The 20,530-nt window shown below is 47.0% G+C and overlaps 1 protein-coding gene across 2 annotated transcripts in view; it reads right to left on the bottom strand.

Annotated features, from left to right (window-relative positions):
* Nucleotides 1–6,650: 6,650 nt before the first annotated feature.
* The window catches only part of Rprd1b (regulation of nuclear pre-mRNA domain containing 1B), a 45,852-nt gene continuing 31,972 nt past the window's right edge, over nt 6,651–20,530 (bottom strand). For both annotated transcript variants that reach the window (XM_032904643.1, XM_032904642.1), the window contains exon 7: nt 6,651–9,024. In XM_032904643.1, coding sequence (XP_032760534.1) covers nt 8,875–9,024 — 150 coding nt within the window. In that variant the 3' untranslated portion in view covers nt 6,651–8,874. The remainder of the gene's footprint in view (nt 9,025–20,530) is intronic.

Here is a 20,530-nt window from a genome sequence, read left to right as displayed (position 1 = left end):
ATGTTATTACCCAGGCTGGTTTGGTATAAGCATGATATGTATCTGTCATCTTAACTCCTCTAAAGAACCAAAACAGAGACAGTCTCATGTATCTCAGGCTACCCTTGAACTCAGTAAAACAAAACAAAACAAACAAACAACTCAGCTGAGAACGATGTTGAATTTCTGATTCTCCTGCCTCTGTCTTCCCAGGACTGGGACTAGCCACGTGGGGCTTGAACTCGTGGCTTCATGCATGCTAGGCAAGCATCCTACCAAGCGAGCTACATTCCCAGCCCCCATTCTTTACTTTTAAACGGTTTGTGTCTTCTGTAGTTGAAGTCTGTTTCTTCCAGGCAGCCTACAGTTGGGTTTTGCTTCTGTCCCCTGAGATGCTCCGACTACTCACATTTTTTGTGATTGCTGACATGGTTGAGTTTGGAGTCTCCCATAGCAGCTAATTCTTCATTGGTTAGTTATTTTTCATTATTAATTTTTATTCAAAATGCCGTTTAACTATAGATGATGCCCTTACTGAAGATTGGTCGAGATTTTTTTTTTTATTTTTTTGTTTTTTTAGTGTGTCTAGAGTTAGTTCATGACTAGTCTTGAGTTTTACAATTTTACCAGGAAGCAAAGCTTATTATTAAAACATTCTTATTAAATGTTGAGCTGGAAAGAAAATCCTGAAGGTAAACCTGGGTTGATTAAGTCATCACATGACCAAATGAACTTTTAAATTCCCATTTTAAAGTGTTTAGCACCAGATGTGCTGATGCACATCTGTAATCCTAGAACTCAGGACGAGAGAGTTAGAGGCCAGCCTGGGCTAGATAGTAAGACCTTGTCTCCAGGGTCCAGTAGGAGGGAGAGGGTAGCTCTGAGGCAAATAAAACAAGATTGTGAGAAGAAACCCAAACCATTCAAATGGAAAGAATACTTTCTTCCACAAATACTGCCAGGACCAGGAAACAAAACCAAAAATCGACCGATGAGATTATATCAAAGTTAAAAGCAATCAACAAAAGACGACTTAGAGAATGGGGGAAAATATTTGCAAACTATTTTTCCAGCAAGGGATTAGTGTCCAGAACAAACAGAAGTTCAACAGTGAAGCAGTAACAATCCAATTAAAAATTGACAAGTGCTCTGAACAGACATTTCTCAAAAAAAGGACACCAAAGTATTTAACAAGTATATGAAAAAAATATTCACCAGCACGGTAATGTAGACCAAACCCACGAGATGCCACTTTACAGTTAGAATGGCTCTTACAGAGGAAATAAATAATGCATGCTGACAAGGATGTGGGGCAGAGAGCTCTCGTGCACGGTTGCTGGAAACACAAAAATTAGTGCATCCATAATAGAAAACACCGGGGAGAGTTCTCAAGAGTGGGCTGGCTACACAGCTCAGCGTGTAAGGGTGCTTGCCACACAGGCTCGGAGACCCAAGTTCAAGTCCCAGAATCCAGAGAACCAACTCCACAAAAATCATCTTCCAACTTCCACTTGTCCCATGGCATACTCTACCTCTCACAACACACACACACACACACACACACACACACACACACACACACATACACACTATTAAATACAATTGTATAAAAGAAACCAAAGGACGGGAGAGATGTCTTAGAGCCTAAGAGCAATGGCTACTCTTCCAAAGGACTTAGGTCCAATTCCCAGCATCCACATGGTGATTTACAACGCCTCTCTCTCTCTCTCTCTCTCTCTCTCTCTCTCTCTCTCTCTCTCTCACACACACACACACACACACACACACACTAAGTATTTGAGGTCAGGGATATTCAATGCTGGGAGTGGGGGAGACATCTTTAATACCAGCACTCAAGAGACAGAGCCACCCACATGGCAGCTCACAACGATCTGTAACTCCAATTCCAGGAGATGTGATGCCCTTTTCCGACCTCAAAGGGCACCAGACACACATTCTACACAGACACGCATGGGAGCAAAATAATAAATAATAAATAAATATTAAAAACTTTAAGAAACTGTACCAACTTGGTTAGGCCACAGGCTCTGATACTCAGACATCATCCCTGAGAGTTCTGAGAAGGTATTTCTGGACCAAGTAGAGCTGGTTGCCTTCCATAACAGGTGTGGGCCTCACGTGGTCCACGGTGGCCTTAGTAGAAGACTTATGGCCTCCACGCACAAGAAGGAACCAACTACTAATAAAACAGCAGCCTCTGCCATTATCTCTCTCCTCTGTCTCGTGTGTGTGTGTGTGTGTGTGTGTGTGTGTGTGTGTGTGTGTGTGTGTGTGTGTTCATTTATAGTGGTAATGACCACTCTTTATAAAGATTATATCAGGGGTTGGGGATTTAGCTCAGTGGTAGAGCGCTTGCCTAGCAAGCACAAGGCCCTGGGTTTGGTCCCCAGCTCCGAAAAAAAGAAAAAAAAATAAAGATGATATCAAATCACAGTAAGGAATGCTAAGAATCTGGAAGGTGCCAATCGCTGGCACAGATGGACACCGTCAGGTGCTGTGGAAAGCTGCTCATGACGACTAATCTCGTCACCCTGACTGGCTGGAGAGCAGCCTGCATTCTAGATTCTGCGTGAGAACCTCTCAAGAGAATGACGGTTTGTATGAGAACAACTGAAGGTAAACGGTCAGCTTGAAGGTGAATGGTACCGCGCAACGGACCCAAATGGAACCAACGAGGAGAAGGAAGCAGCACGTGCACACACCACGCTCGCTGCTACCGTGGCTACCATCACCCATGAACATCTGACCGCTCTGGATGTGATCAAGCCTGTGACTCCCGGAAGCCTCCAGGTCTTCATTCTCCGACTGGGACTGTTATCAGCTCAGTCCCTCTTTTTCTGAGGCTTCTAGCTTCTTGGGGTGGGCAGATCCGGGGTCTCCGGGCTCTCTAGCATGCATATAGCCAAGGACCAGCCAGCCTCCAAGTGTGTAAGCCAATTTAATAGGTTCCTTTTTACACTACAATTCCTTTCTACAGGTTCTAACCCTCAGAGAACTCAACTCACACCTTCCATGAGAAGTTAAGCAATCGATTATCCTGTGACCAGGCCACTGCGCTCCGAGGCACATACCTGAAGGATTAAGGACAGGTGTGCAAACCAGGACATGAGTTTACAGCAGCTCCATCAACAAAGCCGAGGGGAAATGAAACAAACAAACCCAAAGGTCCACCAGTTGACTGGCAAACACAACGTGGCTCGCCCACACAACAGAATGTCACTCCGTTCTAGAAAGGAATGAGATCTGACACCTGGGACGAAGGCAGATAGAAGAACCAGGAAGCACTGTGCCAAGTGCAGAGAGTCAGGCCCAAAGATCACGTTTGTACAAATCTGTTTATTTTAGATATCTAGATTAAGGGATTCAAAGAAATTAAAAGCAAGTTGTTTGCCAGGGGAGCGAGGGATCGTGGGGGTGACTGCTTCGTGGGTATCTGGTTTCCTAAAGGTGGGTGAGAATGTTCTGGAACTGGAGAGTAGTGCTGGCTTCACATCGGTCACACACGCAGCAAACAGCATTAAAAATGGGCCAGGCGATTAATCCTGTTTTGTGTATCTTATCACAATAAAAAGAAGAATTGACGTAACACACAGAGAAGGGTAGTGTGTGAGCATACTAACAGCTTAGTGCTGTGGAAATGATTCCGGGTAATAAAAATACAGCAGCGAATGGAGAATTGAAGGTCCTAAAATAAACCACCAACTGGATACAAGGAAGGTTGGTCGGACTCCAGTCTCAGCAGCACTGAAATCCACTGAGGGGGCAAGTGCCTCAACCAACGGAAGGCTGAGGACCCCACATTTCCCTATAGAGTATTAACTAAGGTGCAAGCAGCCCCAACCCAACTGTTTACACACAGAGCTAAGCTCCTGGTCCGCTTCAGGTGAGACACTGGCACAGCACAGGGAGACCTCGTTTAAGGCTCTAACCCCTCCAGGACTGAGTGGTGCCAGGGAAGGGGAAAGTGAGAAGCAGCCCTTTCTGAAGGGCCCTGTCACAGCCTGCCTGACCGAGGCTCCTCAGCTTCCTCTGGGGTGTGCTCACCTCGCCGCCCACCACCCAAGCTCACACCATCCCAGTCTTCCAGAGTGATGTCCTCTCCCTGGCTTAGCTCACTATGGCCCTTCCCCAGCATATCCTGACGGACCATGCCAGAATGTGAGCACTGCTCTCGCCCATCTTGCCCTCACAGACTGGAGGAGTGGAGGCCTCACCACCAGGCTGGGCCACACCTTTTCTTGGACTGCTCATCTGTGCACCGACTACTGGCACAGCTGCACTGGACTGGCACACTACAGGGCCTACTCTGAGCTCATGGAGGCCTCATATCTCAGTCTTGGTGGAAGAGGCTGCTGGTACCCATCCCTCGATGTTGGGAGACCCCACGCATTGACCAGTAGTATCTTTGAAAGAATTCTCACTCCACATATCTTCCTTTGGTTCTAATGTGTCACCCTGAGGTGAGGGGGTTAGAGTATGGCTCCCTTTACTAGAAATATCACCTATGACATACAGCCTTCCATTGCCTGTGTATATAAATATCCACATACATTATCTAACAGTCACAGCCATCACTGCACCCCTAGTTTGTCTCAAGAGCTGGTACCAGTCGCACCTAACGGACCTTGTGCTTAAAGTTATCAATAGGTATGTTTGTAACTGTTTCCTAAGCCTTGAACAGCCAGTGTTTAAAACGTGTGAAGGGCATCATGCAGACTCCAAGGTCACTAGTAAGATCCTCACTAGGTAGAAATCTTTAGGAAGTCCAGGGGCTGAACTTCAGACCTTGAAAGGACCTTAGCAGTTACTTGGCCAACCTAATGAAATTCAGCCAAGTGCCTAAGTGGCTGCTGGGAGACCTGCCCAAGGTCATCACAGGAGACAAGACAGCAATTTCCAAAGCCGCCCTTTATTTTTATTTTTGTTAAAGATGAATTGACTCATAATGCTAATTTTAATATTTATCAAACCAGTCGTGGAATGAATTTTTAATGCAAAATAACTATTTTGGTCTAAGAAAAAAATTGAACAAACTGGGCTTTCAACACTACGTCAAGCTATATGAATCCCAACCTACTGGGCCGTGGAATAATGGATTCTTAATTGAATCTGTGCCTGAGAGTGGAAGACTGATTTTTTAAATGGGAAACCTCACAGAGGTGGTGAGAAATAAATTCAGTCAGATAAATTATTCCAGGAGAAAGAACAAAACCAGGCCAGAGAATGGCTTTTTCTAGAAGACCCCAAATAAACCCAGGACAGCTGACAGCTGGCAAACCACAGTGCTCACCCCGTCTTCCTGGCCTCAGCAGACCCTAATCTCCAAGGTGTCACTGAAGCCTGTCTAGCAGTTCAGGACCCTAGTCGTTTGCCACATTTGTATTACTGGCATCCCAGGACATGCTACCCAGAGTTCTCAAAGACCATGGCAGCAGCAACTACCCCTAGCTATCGAGGCTGGCATAGAGCCTGGGAATAATCTAGCATTTCTCAAAGACAGGAAAACGGAGGCCCAGAGGGGCAGGCACCTGCTCCAGCAAGGTCTCCTGGAGTTAAGGGCACTAATCATACAAGGTAGCATTTTGGCAGATTTGGCAGAGTTGCTCCATCTCCAGCTGTGAGGGCCTCAGAGGCATGCGAATGAAAATCAAGAGAGAATTATGGACATAGTATTTATAGGCAGGAGGGAAGGAATTAACAGGGTCATGAAAGCTGGGACACAGGAGATCTTGTTTACTGAGATTCACACTTTACGCTCAACCTTTATTAATGGTTTATTCTGGTAACACTGGGTGGGGGTTGGGAGGAGGGCTGGAGAGATGGCTCAGCAGTAAAGAGTATTTGTGGCTCTTGTAGAAGACACAGGTTTGATCCCAGCACACAACTGTGACTCCAGTTCCAATGGTTCCAATGGCACCTTCTGGCCTCTACGGGCGGCACCAGGCATATACAAGGTGGGCACACACACAAGCAGGTGAAAACTCACTTTCCTGACAGTGGACTTGAACTTTAGCTGCAGATGGTCTTGATGGACCACCATTACTAAGAAGGACGTTCCTTGCATCATGAGAAACAGGTAACCACGCCAGGGAGGTACCACCACCGTAACTTAGTGGGAAGATGACAACCATTTCCAAACACATCAGTTGCTTCAGAGGACACTGTCTCCAGGGCCTTTTCTATTACTTTGAGTTTTAACCAATAATACTCAGTCATGGGGTGTTTCATAGGATGCCAACGCCAAGAGAAGTCCATGAAAACACTTTAAAAAGATGGTGTTCGATTATTTTCTATTTTTCCAAGAGCAGCTTCACCGTACTGCAAATCAAACAATTCCCACGAGGCCGGGTGGTGTGACTGACGATGCTGCAACCAAAGACCTCCCAAGCTATCTTGTGTGTCTGGGGGAAGTCACCAGTCCCCCAGCCCCACCCCAGCCAGTCTTTACTCCTGCACAAGGATGAAACCCAGTTGGCCCTCTCTGTCACAGAGCGTGGACTGCTAACTGGCCAATCAAGCTCCAAGACTTGGAGGGTAAGTTCATCCTGTTGTCGTACGTATGTACCACTACCAGTCCCAAGGGGAAGATTCTGTGTAGACAGCACGCTCCTTTGATGACCACTAAGGTAGGGAGAAGAAACATCACGGAATGTTGTTCAACAACACCATCTTTATTCAAAAATATATATCTATGAGACATTTCAGAATATACTGCTGTCACCAATGGCAGCCTATACTTCTAAATAAAGTCCTAAATTAATATACAAATTTAAGCTTTAAAAATATCCTTTAGGAAAAACAAAACAAAAACAAAGAAAGACTGAAGACTTTCTGAGGAATATGACCCTAAAGGAAAGATCCTTGAGGCCTATGGATCCCCTAAAGAAACACAAAACCAGAAGTCACCCACCCCACCCACCAGATCAACTCTCAGGGACAAAAGTTTCACTTAAGTTAAACAAGGGAAGTAAGCACACAGTTGGGAGACTGAGGGAGGGAGGAAGGAGAGGCAGACAAGAAAGATTAAAAAACTGAAGCATTTCATTAAAACAAAACTAACTTCCTTACAGAAGTCTGCTAGAAACTGGTGTTAAGAGACCAACACATTCATTTACATAATCGCTACTGGTTCGTGTCTTGATCCTGCTCTAAGAGTTACACACTGATTGCTGTCAGACTCCAAAGAATAAAACACAGCACTGAGACGACTCCATCAAGTTGTCATCAGAGCAGAGCCGCTACAATCTTTTGTCTGTCTCGTGGGAAAGCAGTGTCTGGGGGAGGAGTTGAGGATGGTGTGCACGTGACAGTATAGTGGCGCTGTGTGTGGGGAGGTGTTCTGCAGCAGAGACGGGATTTCACCCAAGTCAGTGCTGTCCTGTAGCCTCTGGAGGAAAGGATGCTGACAGAAGAGGCAGAGTGAACAAGCAAACAGCAGCCTGCATTCGATGTGATAACGGTTTCCACAGTGACCAGGCTGGACACAGTGGAACTGAGTCTCACCTCATAGCAGGCAGGGTGGCTTCTCAGACTGAAGCCTGCCTACAATGACACAGGTTTGCTTTAACATGTAAAAAACGATGTGTGCTTTTTTTGGTGATCCTGAAAACAGCAACTTAAAGTAATGAAGCTTCTCAAGGTCCCTTCACTGAATTCCTTCTCACAGCTTTTGGACTTCAGCTCCAGGCAACAATTCCTATTACACTAGGAGGACAAAAGGGTTTCTGCCCTTTCCAATGTCAAACAAGCCTGCCAGATTACAATCACTTCAGGTGCAGGCCCAATCTTTCCGAGACGTAAAAATCTCAACTACATCATTCAGTCACAATGTCAGCTGGCATGATAATGGAATTAAAACCCCAAATCAGTCTCCCTCTGCTCCTTCCTCTGCTGAGGAGAGTTCTTTGTACGAGTTCTCCTCTCTCTGCGTGGGAGCATGGATGCAGAGAGCGGCGGGATGCTGGCAGGCTCAGTGTCCTACCTGTAGAGATGTTCAAGGTCAGTCCCCATGCTGGGGTGTGTGTCCACATGGTGCTCTTACTGTAAGCTCCAGCCCCAATGGGGGGGGAAGGCCCGGACTCCAGCTGTGGGGCTGTGGAGGTGCATCAGCCTGGGGTGCGCTATTCGGGGCGCACTGTCCCAACAGCTCCCTTCCCAGCACCAGGGGCAGGGGCCTGCTTTAGGAAGGTGCTCTGAAACCGGGAACCTTGAGAAGTGTGGCAGGGAAGGCTGTGGAGAGAAGCCAGGTAACGACTCGTGACCCCTGCCTCTCTGTACCTGTATTCTAGGTCTCAGATCAGCCTCGAACCTTATGGCAGATTCTCTAGAACATTCACAGACACACACACCTACCCTCTCTACTAGACGTGCTCAGGTCGGGAGATGTCAGCAATTTGGCAATCTCTTTGTGGCAAGCTGTGCTGCCGACCTTGTGAGCAGAGGGTGGCCAGGAAAGCCAAATCCTGCAGCCCAGTCCTCACTGGAAGCCTGTTCTGAACCTGGTCAAGGCCAGCTCAGACTTCCATGACATGTGCTGTCACCGAGGCAAGCTTCTCTCAAAGGCTTCCAGAAGTACACATGATTTTCATGGCTTGTGGGTGTAAGAGAGCTAAGAATGGAAACGCAGCGGTGGAAGAGAACGTGAGTGGGAGGAAGAGTCTGTATTCTTAGCAAATACGAATCAAAACTGAGTCCATCTGCACGGTTCTGAACCATGCCCAGGAGGGAGCCGGAGGAGAGTGAGAAGTCAGAGTTCCCCGCTTCATTACTGAGGCAGACGCTGGCTGAAGAGAAGGAGCTGGGCGGGGGCTGTCTCCAACAGCGACTCGCTTCTTTTTTCTGGCACACACGGGAACCTGGAGCATGATACCTGTCTTAGTCAGTTGAAAAGAGGTCACCAGCAGAGGGCAGAGGTGCCAGGCCCCCTGTGACATTAGGCAGCAGTGAGAGGTCCGGCAAGCTCTGAATGTGGGACTTGAGTTCCTTGCGGACCTGGGTTACTCGAGCAAGCTTCTGTTTATATTCCTAGAAAAGCCAAAGGAGAAAGAGACCCCAGGTTACACTGCTGCGCTGCCCATGCCACTCACCCACCAGCTTGCTCCACATCCCCCAGCAGACTGGCAGAGCAACTCAGCACCAGTACCACACTGCGGCTGCCAGGCACCCACGGCCCAGCTTTGCCGTAGTGCTGAGAGCCTGTGAAGGGACGCGCAGCCCAGCACATGAAGTTGGGAAGTAAAAGTCCATGATCTATCTGCTGCATGCCTTTACCTGGTCCTCCACAGTTGTACAGATCTACAGGCGCTCACGTGCTGCTGAGATCTTTGAGAGCTTCATCTAGACCAACAGTTTTTAATCTGTGGATTGCGTCCTCTTTGACAAACCTCTATCTCTAAAAATATTTACATTATAATTCATACCAGTATAAAAATTACAACTATAAAAGTAGCAACAAAAATAATTTTTTTTAAAAGATTTATTTATTTATTTTATGTATATGACTACATTGTCGCTGCTTCAGACACACAAGAAGAGGGCATCAGATCTCTTTACAGATGGCTGTGAGCTACCATGTGGTTGCTGGGAATTGAACTCAGGACCTCTGGAAGAGCAGACAGTGCTCTTAACCACTGAGCCATCTCTCCAGCCCAACAAAAATAATTTTATGGTTGGTGTCTCCCACATGAGAAGCTGTATTAAGGGCCACAGTGTTAGGGGGGTGAAAGCACACTTTTTGTGTTAAAAGCTTATAGACCACCCAGATCAACCACTCACAGCAAGTTCTCCACGTGCCCAAACAGCCCCCTGCCACCACCACCTGGGGCTGTAGGTACTTGGAAGAGTTTCTGTGCTACTTTATCTAGGAATGTGGCCAGCCTGACCTAGGGTCTACTCTTCACTGAAAAGGTACAATGTGCCCTGTTATCACTGTGAGTCAGAGCCCAAAGCATTGGAGGGTCTCTTGCTTGTCTCTTGCTTGTCTGGGTCCTAGCAAAGGCTGCTTCTGCCCTTCTACCTACTGGCCGAGCTCACCTGCCTGAGAAAATCCACTTAGTGCTGCCCAAAGAGCAGGCGCCCACCCAGACTGCTGTTCTACTGCTCCCTTGCTGGTTGACTGGAGATCCCAGTAGCTGCTCTAAGGTAACCTCAGTCACATGGACTCCTACATTCCTCAGAGTTTATGACTCCCAATGATAGAAATGGGGTGGGTTTTTCTGTCCTTAGCTCACAAACACTTCTAATAAATCTGTATGAGAAAACACTGGGCGATGTGAGGCCCAAGGCTTAGAAATGCCTTATTTTCCCCCAACAAGGCATTTTGTAAAGATAAGGAAGTTCTCAAGGCTGGACCCATGCTGCTTAAACGTTCTTACAGGAGAGCACCCAAAGCACTGGGAAGACTCAGAGGCTACAGGTTACAATGTTTCTGCCGCTTTCGTCCTATATGAGACACATTTCCTCCTTCCTGCCTGAAGTGTAGAAAGAGCCTTTATCATGAAGACCTGTCTGTCTGTCTGTCTGCCTTCATTCCTTCTTTTCCTTTCTTTTTGGTTTTCTAGACACTTTCTCTGTGTAGCCCTGTCTGTCCTAGAACTTTGCAAAGTAGGCTGGCCTTGAACTCACAGAGATCTGCCTGCCTCTGCCTCCTGAGTGCTCAGATTAAAGTCATTTAGCCACCACCACCACCTGGCATGAAGCCCTGTCTTTAATTCAGTTCTTTTGGGAGACTAGGGAGATCTGAGATCGAATCTCACTACGTAGTCCTGGCTGTCCTGGAGCTCACTATGTAAACCAGGCTGTCCTTGAACTCACAGAGATCCACATGCCTCTGCCTCCAAAGTACTGGAATTAAAGGTGTGCACCATTATACCCAGCAGTAATTTCTTAGTTCTTCAATGCCAAATACCTTGCACACAGGAGACAAGCTTGAGGGTGTATGGAAAACTATATAAACTAATGATGAGGACTCTTCCATCAAACCAGCAAGCTCTGGACATACACACCTCACTCTACATCTGCCACACCCCACAGTGCCCAGAACAGTAGCAGGGTAAAGTAGCAACACAGAGAACAAAAATAGGTATAGAAATCTTCCTCAAACTCAAGTGTTCAGGCAACACTTTCATTCCTGCAATGTAAGCCACATTTAAGCCTGGGTTCTACAAGACCTAGGTCCCCTGCGTCTGCTTGCACCAGTACTTAAGTGGAGCTTATCTAAGTCGTCAGGCCAGTGGTCTCTTTCTAGTTATAATGAATTACTTACTAATCACAGCACTCGGAGGACTGAAGCAGGAAGATCATGAATTAAAGGCCAACCTGGGCTATACAGAGAGATCCTGTCTCAAAAGCAGAACAAATGAAAGCCTTGAAGACCAAAAGGTTTAAGTACTCAACAGGATAACCAGGTATAGCCTCCAAGTTCCTAAACGCAAGTCAAGACTGCCTTAGAACAAGGGTCCCACAGGGCAGCTGAGCGAGCCGACTGAGTGACAGACGGGGACAGGTCAAGCTGCAGCTGCCCTTTTATGGTCACTGAGCAGACTACACCTCTTCCCCTGGTGAAGGGTCAGGTTTTCCAAACGAAATCAACGCTAACTGCTGTCACAGCCTAACGACACACTGAAGAATAAGCCCAACAGAACTACCCTGAGTGTAACGTCAGCTCCCATTTCTAATTCTTCCTGTTTGACACTTCCCAAGGTAGGGGAGTGTATTCCCCACTCCAGCCCCCAGAGAACTTCCCAGTTTTCTGGGTTTAAGGAGAGAAATAAGAGCTCAGGAAAATCAAAGATTCTCCCGTCTTTCCTCTTGGCAGTGTGTGGTCCTCAAGCTGTTGCTGAAATGCTCCCTTGGAGAACAGTGCACTTCACAACTCCGCCCCCTCCACGATGCTACTTGTGATGACTGACACGAATAAACATGGCCCCTCAGGCTCACATATTTGAGTCCTTGGTCACTAGAGAGTGGCACTATTAGAGAAGGATTAGGAGGTATGGCTTTATTATCGGTGTGGCCTTTGCAGGGGAAGTGTGTCACTGGGGGTAGACTTTGAGTTTAGGATGCAGCTCTTAGCTATTGCTCTAGTGCCGTGTGCTGCCATGCTCCTGCCATAATAATGGACTAAGCCGCTGAAACTGTAGGCCAACCCCCAGTTAAATGCTTTCTCTTTAAAGTGTTATCTTGGTCACGACCTCTCTTCACAGCAATGTAACAGTGACTCAGTTCCCGTGGAGAGGCCCACTGGGAGCATTCTGGTGCCCAAAGGCTGCAGCTTTCCTGTATCTTTGGCACACCAAAAGCCACTCACACAGGGCAAGGACAGAATCCATGGGCTATTTGTTTAGAGTCTCCTACGCTTGTGTGTGATCCTGACCCAAGCATGGAATCTACTGCTCGTGCCTCCTTGTTTGGTCCATGCATTTAAGATATTAGGAGTCACACCATGGGCACCCCAGGATGCTGTTGCTACAGTGCTTTGCTGGTCTGTGGTCTGTCTGGCAGCCATCCTCCCAGCCACAATACAAGGTCTTTGTTGCTTTCTTCACGGGTGCCTTCCCTGAGAAGCCAAGGCAAACCCAACAGTCCCACTCCTTTCCTACCTATTTGGCCATACTTCAGCACCCAGCAGTAGCCACCGGCCTGTCCACTGAATAACAGTAGAGAAACCTGAAGCAGGCCAAGTCACATCTGCCCTTCTGCCACCACCACAGTCAAGATGAAGGGGGCTGTGATGAACGTCTGGAGTCTCTGTGGCTGCCAAGTAGTGTTTCAACTGCAGACAGCCTAGGTGTATTCTGAGACAATGTCCAGGATTTATGCTCTTGGCGAAGCTTTGGAGGCTTGCCTCAGTCACAAACTACAGGACAAAGTGCATGACTGAACGCAGGCAGCGCGGCACATGGACAAAGCGCTGGGGGAGCAGGGCCTTCCACATTCTTTGCCTTTTATGGCCAGGGCAGTGAGGCAGACCTGACATGCTGTAGATGAGCTCTGGGATAAGCGGGTTAAAAATGACAGGGCTGACAGCACAGTGACCTTTCCACAGGAATGCCATTTTCGAAACAAACAAAATTGTGTTTCCTCTAGCAGCTCACGTGAGAAACGCTGACCATTCTCAAGCCCACTCTCTCCCTGCTAGAGTATTTACATAAGTATAACACTCAGGTGGCCTGAGAGCTGAAAAGCATCTACGGGGCCCCATACCTTTACCACATTTTGCTGTGCTATGGGACATAGGGCATGACTCCCTCTGGACGAGACTCATGAAGGACTACCATGCACAATGCAGCTCATGAAGGGCCCTGCTTTAAATAATGGTGGTACCACACTGAACGTAACTCCAAGAGCTACTTTATAACGTGGAGAAGCTGGCTTCTGAGCCTCTGTAACAGACCACTTACCTAGCATGCACAAGACCTCAGTTCCAATGGCAGCATCGGGAAGTGGAAAAAGAAAAAAGGAAGTAAACTTTTACCTAGATGTGGTTTAACCTAGCCGAAGCCCTCCCATGCCTCCAGGTTTATCCTCCATGGGGCACAGGACCTGCTCTGTCAATCAGAGCCGCAGGAAGCACATCTGTCCAACCATCTATCGGGCTGAAAGCACAGCACTTACATCTGCATACTGGAAACAAGAATGCTGCTTTACATTTTCTCACAGATCCACGTAGAACAAAAGCCTGTCCCCCTCTCCCTGCCAGCTCCAGGGCAGCTACCACATCTCAAAACGATACACTCTGGGTGTCAGAACAAGGCTGGAGCTGCTGAATACGATGCTGGGGAGATACAAGGAAAAGAAGACACTGTGGCTGCACCCCCAGTTTGAGGACTGGTCAGTTCCATCACTAAAGCCACTGATAAGCATGCACACAGTGCACACAAGGACAAATGGCAAAGGAGCACATGAAATGTCCTCTGAACACCCATCCACGCACAGACACCAGCCATCTGTCACATGGCAGTGGGCTTCTTAAAAACTGGAGCACACACAACCTTTTTCTGGGTGCTTCTTTTTCCTCTGGGGATCCTCAAGTGTATCTATTGCCACGACAAAAACCCCAGTTTTGGGGCTTGAGAGATGGTTTGGAGGTTAAGAGCACCTGCTGCTCTTTCAGAGGATCTGGGTTCAATTCCTAGTACCAACATATTGGCTCACAGCCATCTGTACATAACTACAATTTCAGGGAGTCTGACATACTCTTCTGACCACTGTGGGCACCAGGCATGCACACGATGCACACATGTATATGGAGACAAAGCATGCATACCCATGAAAAAGAAAATAATTAAAACAAACAAACAAATCTGATAAAGATTTTCACAAACAAGGCAAGAATACAAAGTTACCTGTCTATACTGAGAGCAATGTAAAGGTAAAAACAAAATTACTGGGGTTGGGGATTTAGCTCAGTGGTAGACCACTTGCCTAGCAAGCGCAAGGCCCTGGGTTTGGTCCCCAGCTTCGAAAAAAAGAAAAAAGAAAAAAAAAAAGGAAAAAAAAACCCAAAAAACAAAATTGATAATTTAATGTGGTGGAAAAACAAACAAGTTTGAAGTCACGCCTGGTGGTGGCCGCCTGTAATCCCAGCTGCTTAGCTTAAGTCCAAGGCCAGTCTGAACTCCAAAGGAGTTTAAGCCTAGCCTCAACTGCAGAGGGAATTCAAGGTCAGCCTGGGTAACTTAGTAAAACCCTGCTTCAAAATTAAAAAAGGAAAAGGAAAAGAGAGCAGGTCTGTGGTGTCATATTCAAGGTCTCACATTTAACCTCCAGTTCCTCAGAGGTAAAAACAAAAACAAAAACAAAAGCAAGCAAACAAACAAACCTCACATTTAAAATGCACTGTGAAAAGCCTCCTGAGTCCTTCAAATGCAAGTACGTGTGCAATGGGACCCTCACAATACAGAACACCATTTTTTTTTAAAGACAGGGTTTTATGTAGCTCAGGCTAGCCTCCATCTTCCCCTGAAATTATAGGCATGTAACAGGAATGGAAACCATGGCTGTACTGTGGGTGACTAAGTGACTTGGACAGAACTGGTGTGAATGAACAGATCTGAGGCAAAAAGAACACCCAGCCCTCCTAGTTACTATTACGTTATGAGCAATATTTAATCTTTCTGATTTATATGTTAAGAGACACGTAGATTTGAAGAAAAAGAATTATTAATGAAATACAAAATCCTCTTCTCATAAACTATTCGACTGTCCTTACAGTCAAGCAAATTTCTCAGACACTGCCTTGAGTGTATGAAAGGCCCTTTGACTGGAGGCACCCTTTTTCTCTAAAAGCCTACCTCAAAACTAGGAGGGAAAACAAAAACAAAAACAGAATTTTTCAACTAAATGGCACCACATTCCAAATCATTCATCTATAGGCCTGGAGAGAGGAAGAACTGGTCTACAAGGTGATCCCAGAGCACATGGAACAGCCTGAGACTGGAGGACGTTCCTGCTAAAGAGCAGGCTCTTAACCATGCTCGGATCCATCAGGCTGTGACCAGCCCTGACTGCTGAGCTAAGGAGGGCTTCCACTATTGTGAACACACACCAGGACCAAGGCAATGCTTCGAAGGATGTAACTGGGGCCGGCTTACAGGTTCAGAGGGTCAGTCCATTATCATCAAAGCAGAAACATGGCAGTGTCTAGGCAGGCATGGCGTAGGAGGAGCTGAGCTCTACATCTTCATCCAAAGGAAGCCAGGACTGTTTCCGGGCATCTAAGATGAGGGTCTCAAAGCCCATCCCTACAGTGACACACTTTCTCCAACAAGGCCACCCCTCCAAAGAGTGCCTCCCTAGGCCAGGCATGCTCAAACCACCGCAGAGGGCTAGTGGTGTGAGAGTGGTGATACAGACAGGTTTAGACACAGACGGAGTAACTGTGATCCACAAGAGATGGAGAGCTCTGAAGGATAAAGTGGAGGCTGAGGCAACATGCGCAGGGAGGGCACTTGGCTTCACAGGGTGGGCTGGGAAGGCATGCTGCCCAAAGAGTCAGAGAGGTACAGACAGATGATGAGTAGGAGAAGGGAAATGTGAAAACTAAAGGAGAGGCAGGTGGAGGAAACAAGCCACATAAAGCCAGAGAGGAGAAGCCAACAAGGGCAAGCACCAGAGCACAGGCTGGTGGGGATGTGGTGGAGGCAAGCCATGGCTGGAAGAGGCAAGCTCTGGGTTATGAGGAGATATGGGGAAGGCAAGACATGGTGGGGCGGGTGTGGGGATTTGGACCATTTTAGGGGCAATGAGAATGTTTAGGGTAACAGTATGCTTCAAAGCTGCATTTTGAAACATGAGAGGGTTGATGAGTGAAGAATGGATTGTTTCCCAAAAGCCAGTAACTGGCAAGTAAAGCTACAGAGGGAAGGTGACGGCAGAGGTGGAGACAGGCAGTGGAATGGGGAAGATTCAAGAAGAACAGAGTTGGGAGGTCGTCTTAGTTAGGGTTTTACTGCTGTGAACAGATACCATGACCAAGGCAACTCTTATAGAGGACAACATTTTTTTTTTCTTTCTTTTTTTTGGAGCTGGGGACCGAACCCAGGGCCTTGCGGTTGCTAGGCAAGCGCTCTACCACTGAGCTAAATCCCCAACCCCTAGAGGACAACATTTAACTGGGGCTGGCTTACTAGTTCTAAATTTTAGTCCAATATCATCAAAGCAGGAACCACGGCAGCATCCAGACAGATATGGTGCAGGAGGAGCTGAGAGTTCTACATCTTGTTCTGAAGAGAGCTAGAAGACTGACTGGCTTTCGGGCAGCTAGGAGAAGGGTCTTAAAGCCTATGCCAACAATGACACACCTACTCCAAAAAGGCCACACCTCTTAATAGTGCCACTCCCTGGGTTAAGCATATACAATCCATCACAGGTCAATCTGAGAAACCAAGAGGTGCAACAGAGAAACTAGGCGGTTGTGGCAACAGCTGCTGTGAAGACACAGTATTAAATGCTACAGAGAGGGTCAGAATATGGAGTCATGAGACAGACTGGCAACTACCCCAGAACTAAAACTGTTACTTTACAAATAACAAAAATCAAATAACTGGAAAGCGGCTCAGCTGTTGAATGGCCGCTCTTCTAGGACATGGGTTTGGTCCCCAGCACCCATATCAGGTGGCTTACAACGACCTAGAACCAACCCCAGCTCTTAAGATCTGATGCCCTCTCTTTTGGCTTCCAAGGACTCCTGCACACACATACTGCACATAAACTCACGCACACACACACAAATTTTAGTAACAGAAATCACAACAAAGCTAAAAGGCTACAGTAGCCACATGGTAAAGGTAAAGCCTGGAAGTTCAGCCTGAGGAGACCCTGCAGCTCCCACCAAGGTATCATCACAGTGGGGCAGGTCCCACTCTATGGAAACAACTCCCAGCCAGGCTATGCCGGTTAGAAGTAAACACTGAATAAAGTAAGCACAGAAAGCACCAGGGACAGCATGGAGAACTGAACCCGCCCACTCGTAACCACTATGCTGGTCTCAAGGGTACTCAGAGGCCTTCCCTGTTGCTGCGTTGAAATTTACAAAGTTACTGTGTATGCTAAATTTAAAAAAGAAACATAACCACACTTTTCTCCAAATAATACTTCAAGATAAAAAACCCAAAACATGAAACAAATAAACAAGGAGGTGGGCAGAGCCGCAATGGCCTGGCTAGTACCTTATGGTACATGGAGCCATCTTAAGTTTCAGTTTTTCTCCTTGTAGTAACCAGGAAGTTGTCCTGTACAAAAAGACTAGTTCTGGCCTTGTTTTAAGCCCTACCTTCTGTGTAACTATTTCATTTAGTTTTAAAATTGTGTGTCTGGGTGGCAGGAGTGTAAGTGTAGTTGCCCAAGGAAGCCAGAAGAGGGGGTCAGATCCCCTAGAGCAGGAGTTACAGACAGGTTTCATTTAATTTAAAAAAATGATTATTCTTTTAAAAATGATATGTATGCGGGGCAGCGAGGAGTACAAATGAGTGCAGGTATCCTGAGACGCCAGGCTGGGTGTCGGCTGGAACCAGCATCACAGGCACTTCTGAGCTGCCAGACAATGGATGCTAGGAACTGATTTTGGGTCCTCTGAAAGATCAGGAAGTGGTTGTGGACAACCAACCCCATGTAGATGCTGGGTCATGAACTGGGTCCTCTGCAGGAGCAGTGCACACTTGTGACCGCTCAGCCATCTGCTCCACTCCTTACTTGATTTTTTTAGGATAGTCTCATCTTAAGGCTGGCTGGCCCTGAGCTCATATCACAATCCTCCTGCCTCAGCTTTCCGAATTCAGGGATTACAGCTTTGTACACCTGGCATTACAGAAAGAAACAGAGATGTAACTTCTAGACTGCAAAGCATATAACCATGCTGCAATTCCCCTTCCCCAGAGCACCAGCTTCAAGAGTAGAGGCCCAGCTTAACAGCAGGGCATTCACACGACTAAAATAGCACACACAGGGGCAAACAGAGCTAGCCACCACAGCTCAAATGTCTGTTATCTGAACCCTGCTCTTAAAATTATGCTCACTCAAGTCAGTGTTTTAAGTGTCTGCCATTTCCCACAGCTGTCACTAATGCAAACAAGATCACTTAAAAGCCAGAAGCCAGTCCACTCTGCCTAATGAACTCTTCACTATTTACTCCTTAACAAACAAACACTCTTCTTAACTTGGGGCCGAGAGGCTGCATCTGTAAGTTTCAGAAGAGAAAGACAACTCCTAAGACAGGAGTGCAGAGTAGGGGAAGACCCTGAAACATCCTTCAGTATGCAGAAAGACACACAGAAACAGCTCTAGGAATCTTCAGGAAAACCATCCAAACACCCAGAATGTAGCAGAGGAGGTGCAGGATAAAATGGAGAGGCAGAATGAAGAGAGAAACACTCACAAGGGACTAGAGGAACCCAAACTGCTCATAGCTTCTCTTAGCAAGGAAAGTCATTGTGCAAAGAAATCAAGCGAACAAACCCAAATTTAACAGAAAGAAACAGATCAAAATTAAAGCCAATTCTTGGAAGGCAATAAACTAATGAGATTATGATTTTTCCTCTTATATGTATTAACCGGGTTTCCTCTGGTTTATTATTTTATAAAGAAAACAGAATATTTGGAGAGGAAGAATGGCTAAACAGCAGGCAAGAGCTAGGGGAGAGGTAGAGCCGGCTTACAACCTGTGCACACTGTATGTGCCTCAGCAGAATCTCCTGTGCACACTGTATGTGCCTCAGCAGAATCTCCTGTGCACACTGTACGTGCCTCAGCAGAATCTCCTGTGCACACTGTATGTGCCTCAGCAGAATCTCCGAGGGCTGCTCGGAGGGGGGGTCCAAGGCCGCCAACAATGGGTTGAGGTGCAGCTCACCGGCACAGCACTCGCCAAGCACGAGTGAGGTCCTAACCCTGAGCACCGCATGTACCTGCACTCACACGCATAGCACTGCATCCTGCTAGACGTCTTCTCTAGATGTAAATCTGGCCTGAACTATTAGGGTCAAGAGAAAGGATCAAGAGGAATCCAATGCCCCAATGTCCAGCCCCACGACACTCATGGAATCTCAAATACCAACTCAACAAGGAGTCCTCACAGATTGGAGGGAAGCATGAAGAGGGTTGGGGTGGGGAGGTTTCCCTAACAAAGCAGGGATGACAAAGCAGGGAGCAAGCCATGGTCTGTTATGGAAAGGACCCAAGCACCAGACGACATGATCACCTGGCAGGAGTGAGCAGAATCGCCTGCTTCAGAACTGTTCTAACTGCCCTTAGAGCTGATAATGCTGGTTTAGTGAGGTCAGAGCTGTGCACTGCAAGGGCGGATATGCAGGACCGGCTTGTGTTTATCTTGGGCCACTTGACTATCCTGACAAGCTCCATGTGAGGCAGATCTAGGCACAGTCACAAAGGTCAGGAGATCTCGCACTGACACTATGACCTTGAACTCCTCATATAAACCTAGAGATTAATTCTTTTATAAAGGACAGGAAGAATTCTTTTATGACTGCCTGCATTTACTATAAGGGACAGTGACATAAGATACTGATTTTGATCATTCGGGAAAGAGGAAGAATGTATTCCAAAGCTGACAGAGGAATTCTCTATCTCCACCTACTGTTTGTCCCATTGTTGAAACAACCATATCTGAGCATCTACACCCTGAAGAGGAAATGCTGCCAAAGCCAACAGACCATCAGTGTGGTTTAGACATCCCTTGACTGGAGCCAAGAATTTCTCGAGTTGTTAAAACCTGCAGTGCACAGAAATACAAAGAGTTACACAGCAATGCTGGATTCTACATCATTCTGCCCTCCCAGCTGTGTTGTCTCAAGTCAAATTCTTACGGATTCATTACAGGCCAGGAAGAGGTGCCAAGTGCAGAACCAGCAACTGCCCTGAGTTCATCGAGTCATTTCTCCCTCGCCACCAGAGCATGCGCATAGGCAACAGAGGGCAGCAAGGAGCAGAGTAGATTCTCAAACACTCTCAAGTCACTCCGGAACGCTTGTCTGCAGTCACTGCAAACTCCCTGCATAAGGTATCATTGTTTCAC

The sequence above is a fragment of the Rattus rattus genome, chromosome 5, assembly GCF_011064425.1.
Source record: "Rattus rattus isolate New Zealand chromosome 5, Rrattus_CSIRO_v1, whole genome shotgun sequence".
NCBI lineage: Eukaryota > Metazoa > Chordata > Mammalia > Rodentia > Muridae > Rattus > Rattus rattus.
Note: the sequence above shows the minus strand (reverse complement) of the source record. Positions and strands in the feature narration are given on the sequence as shown.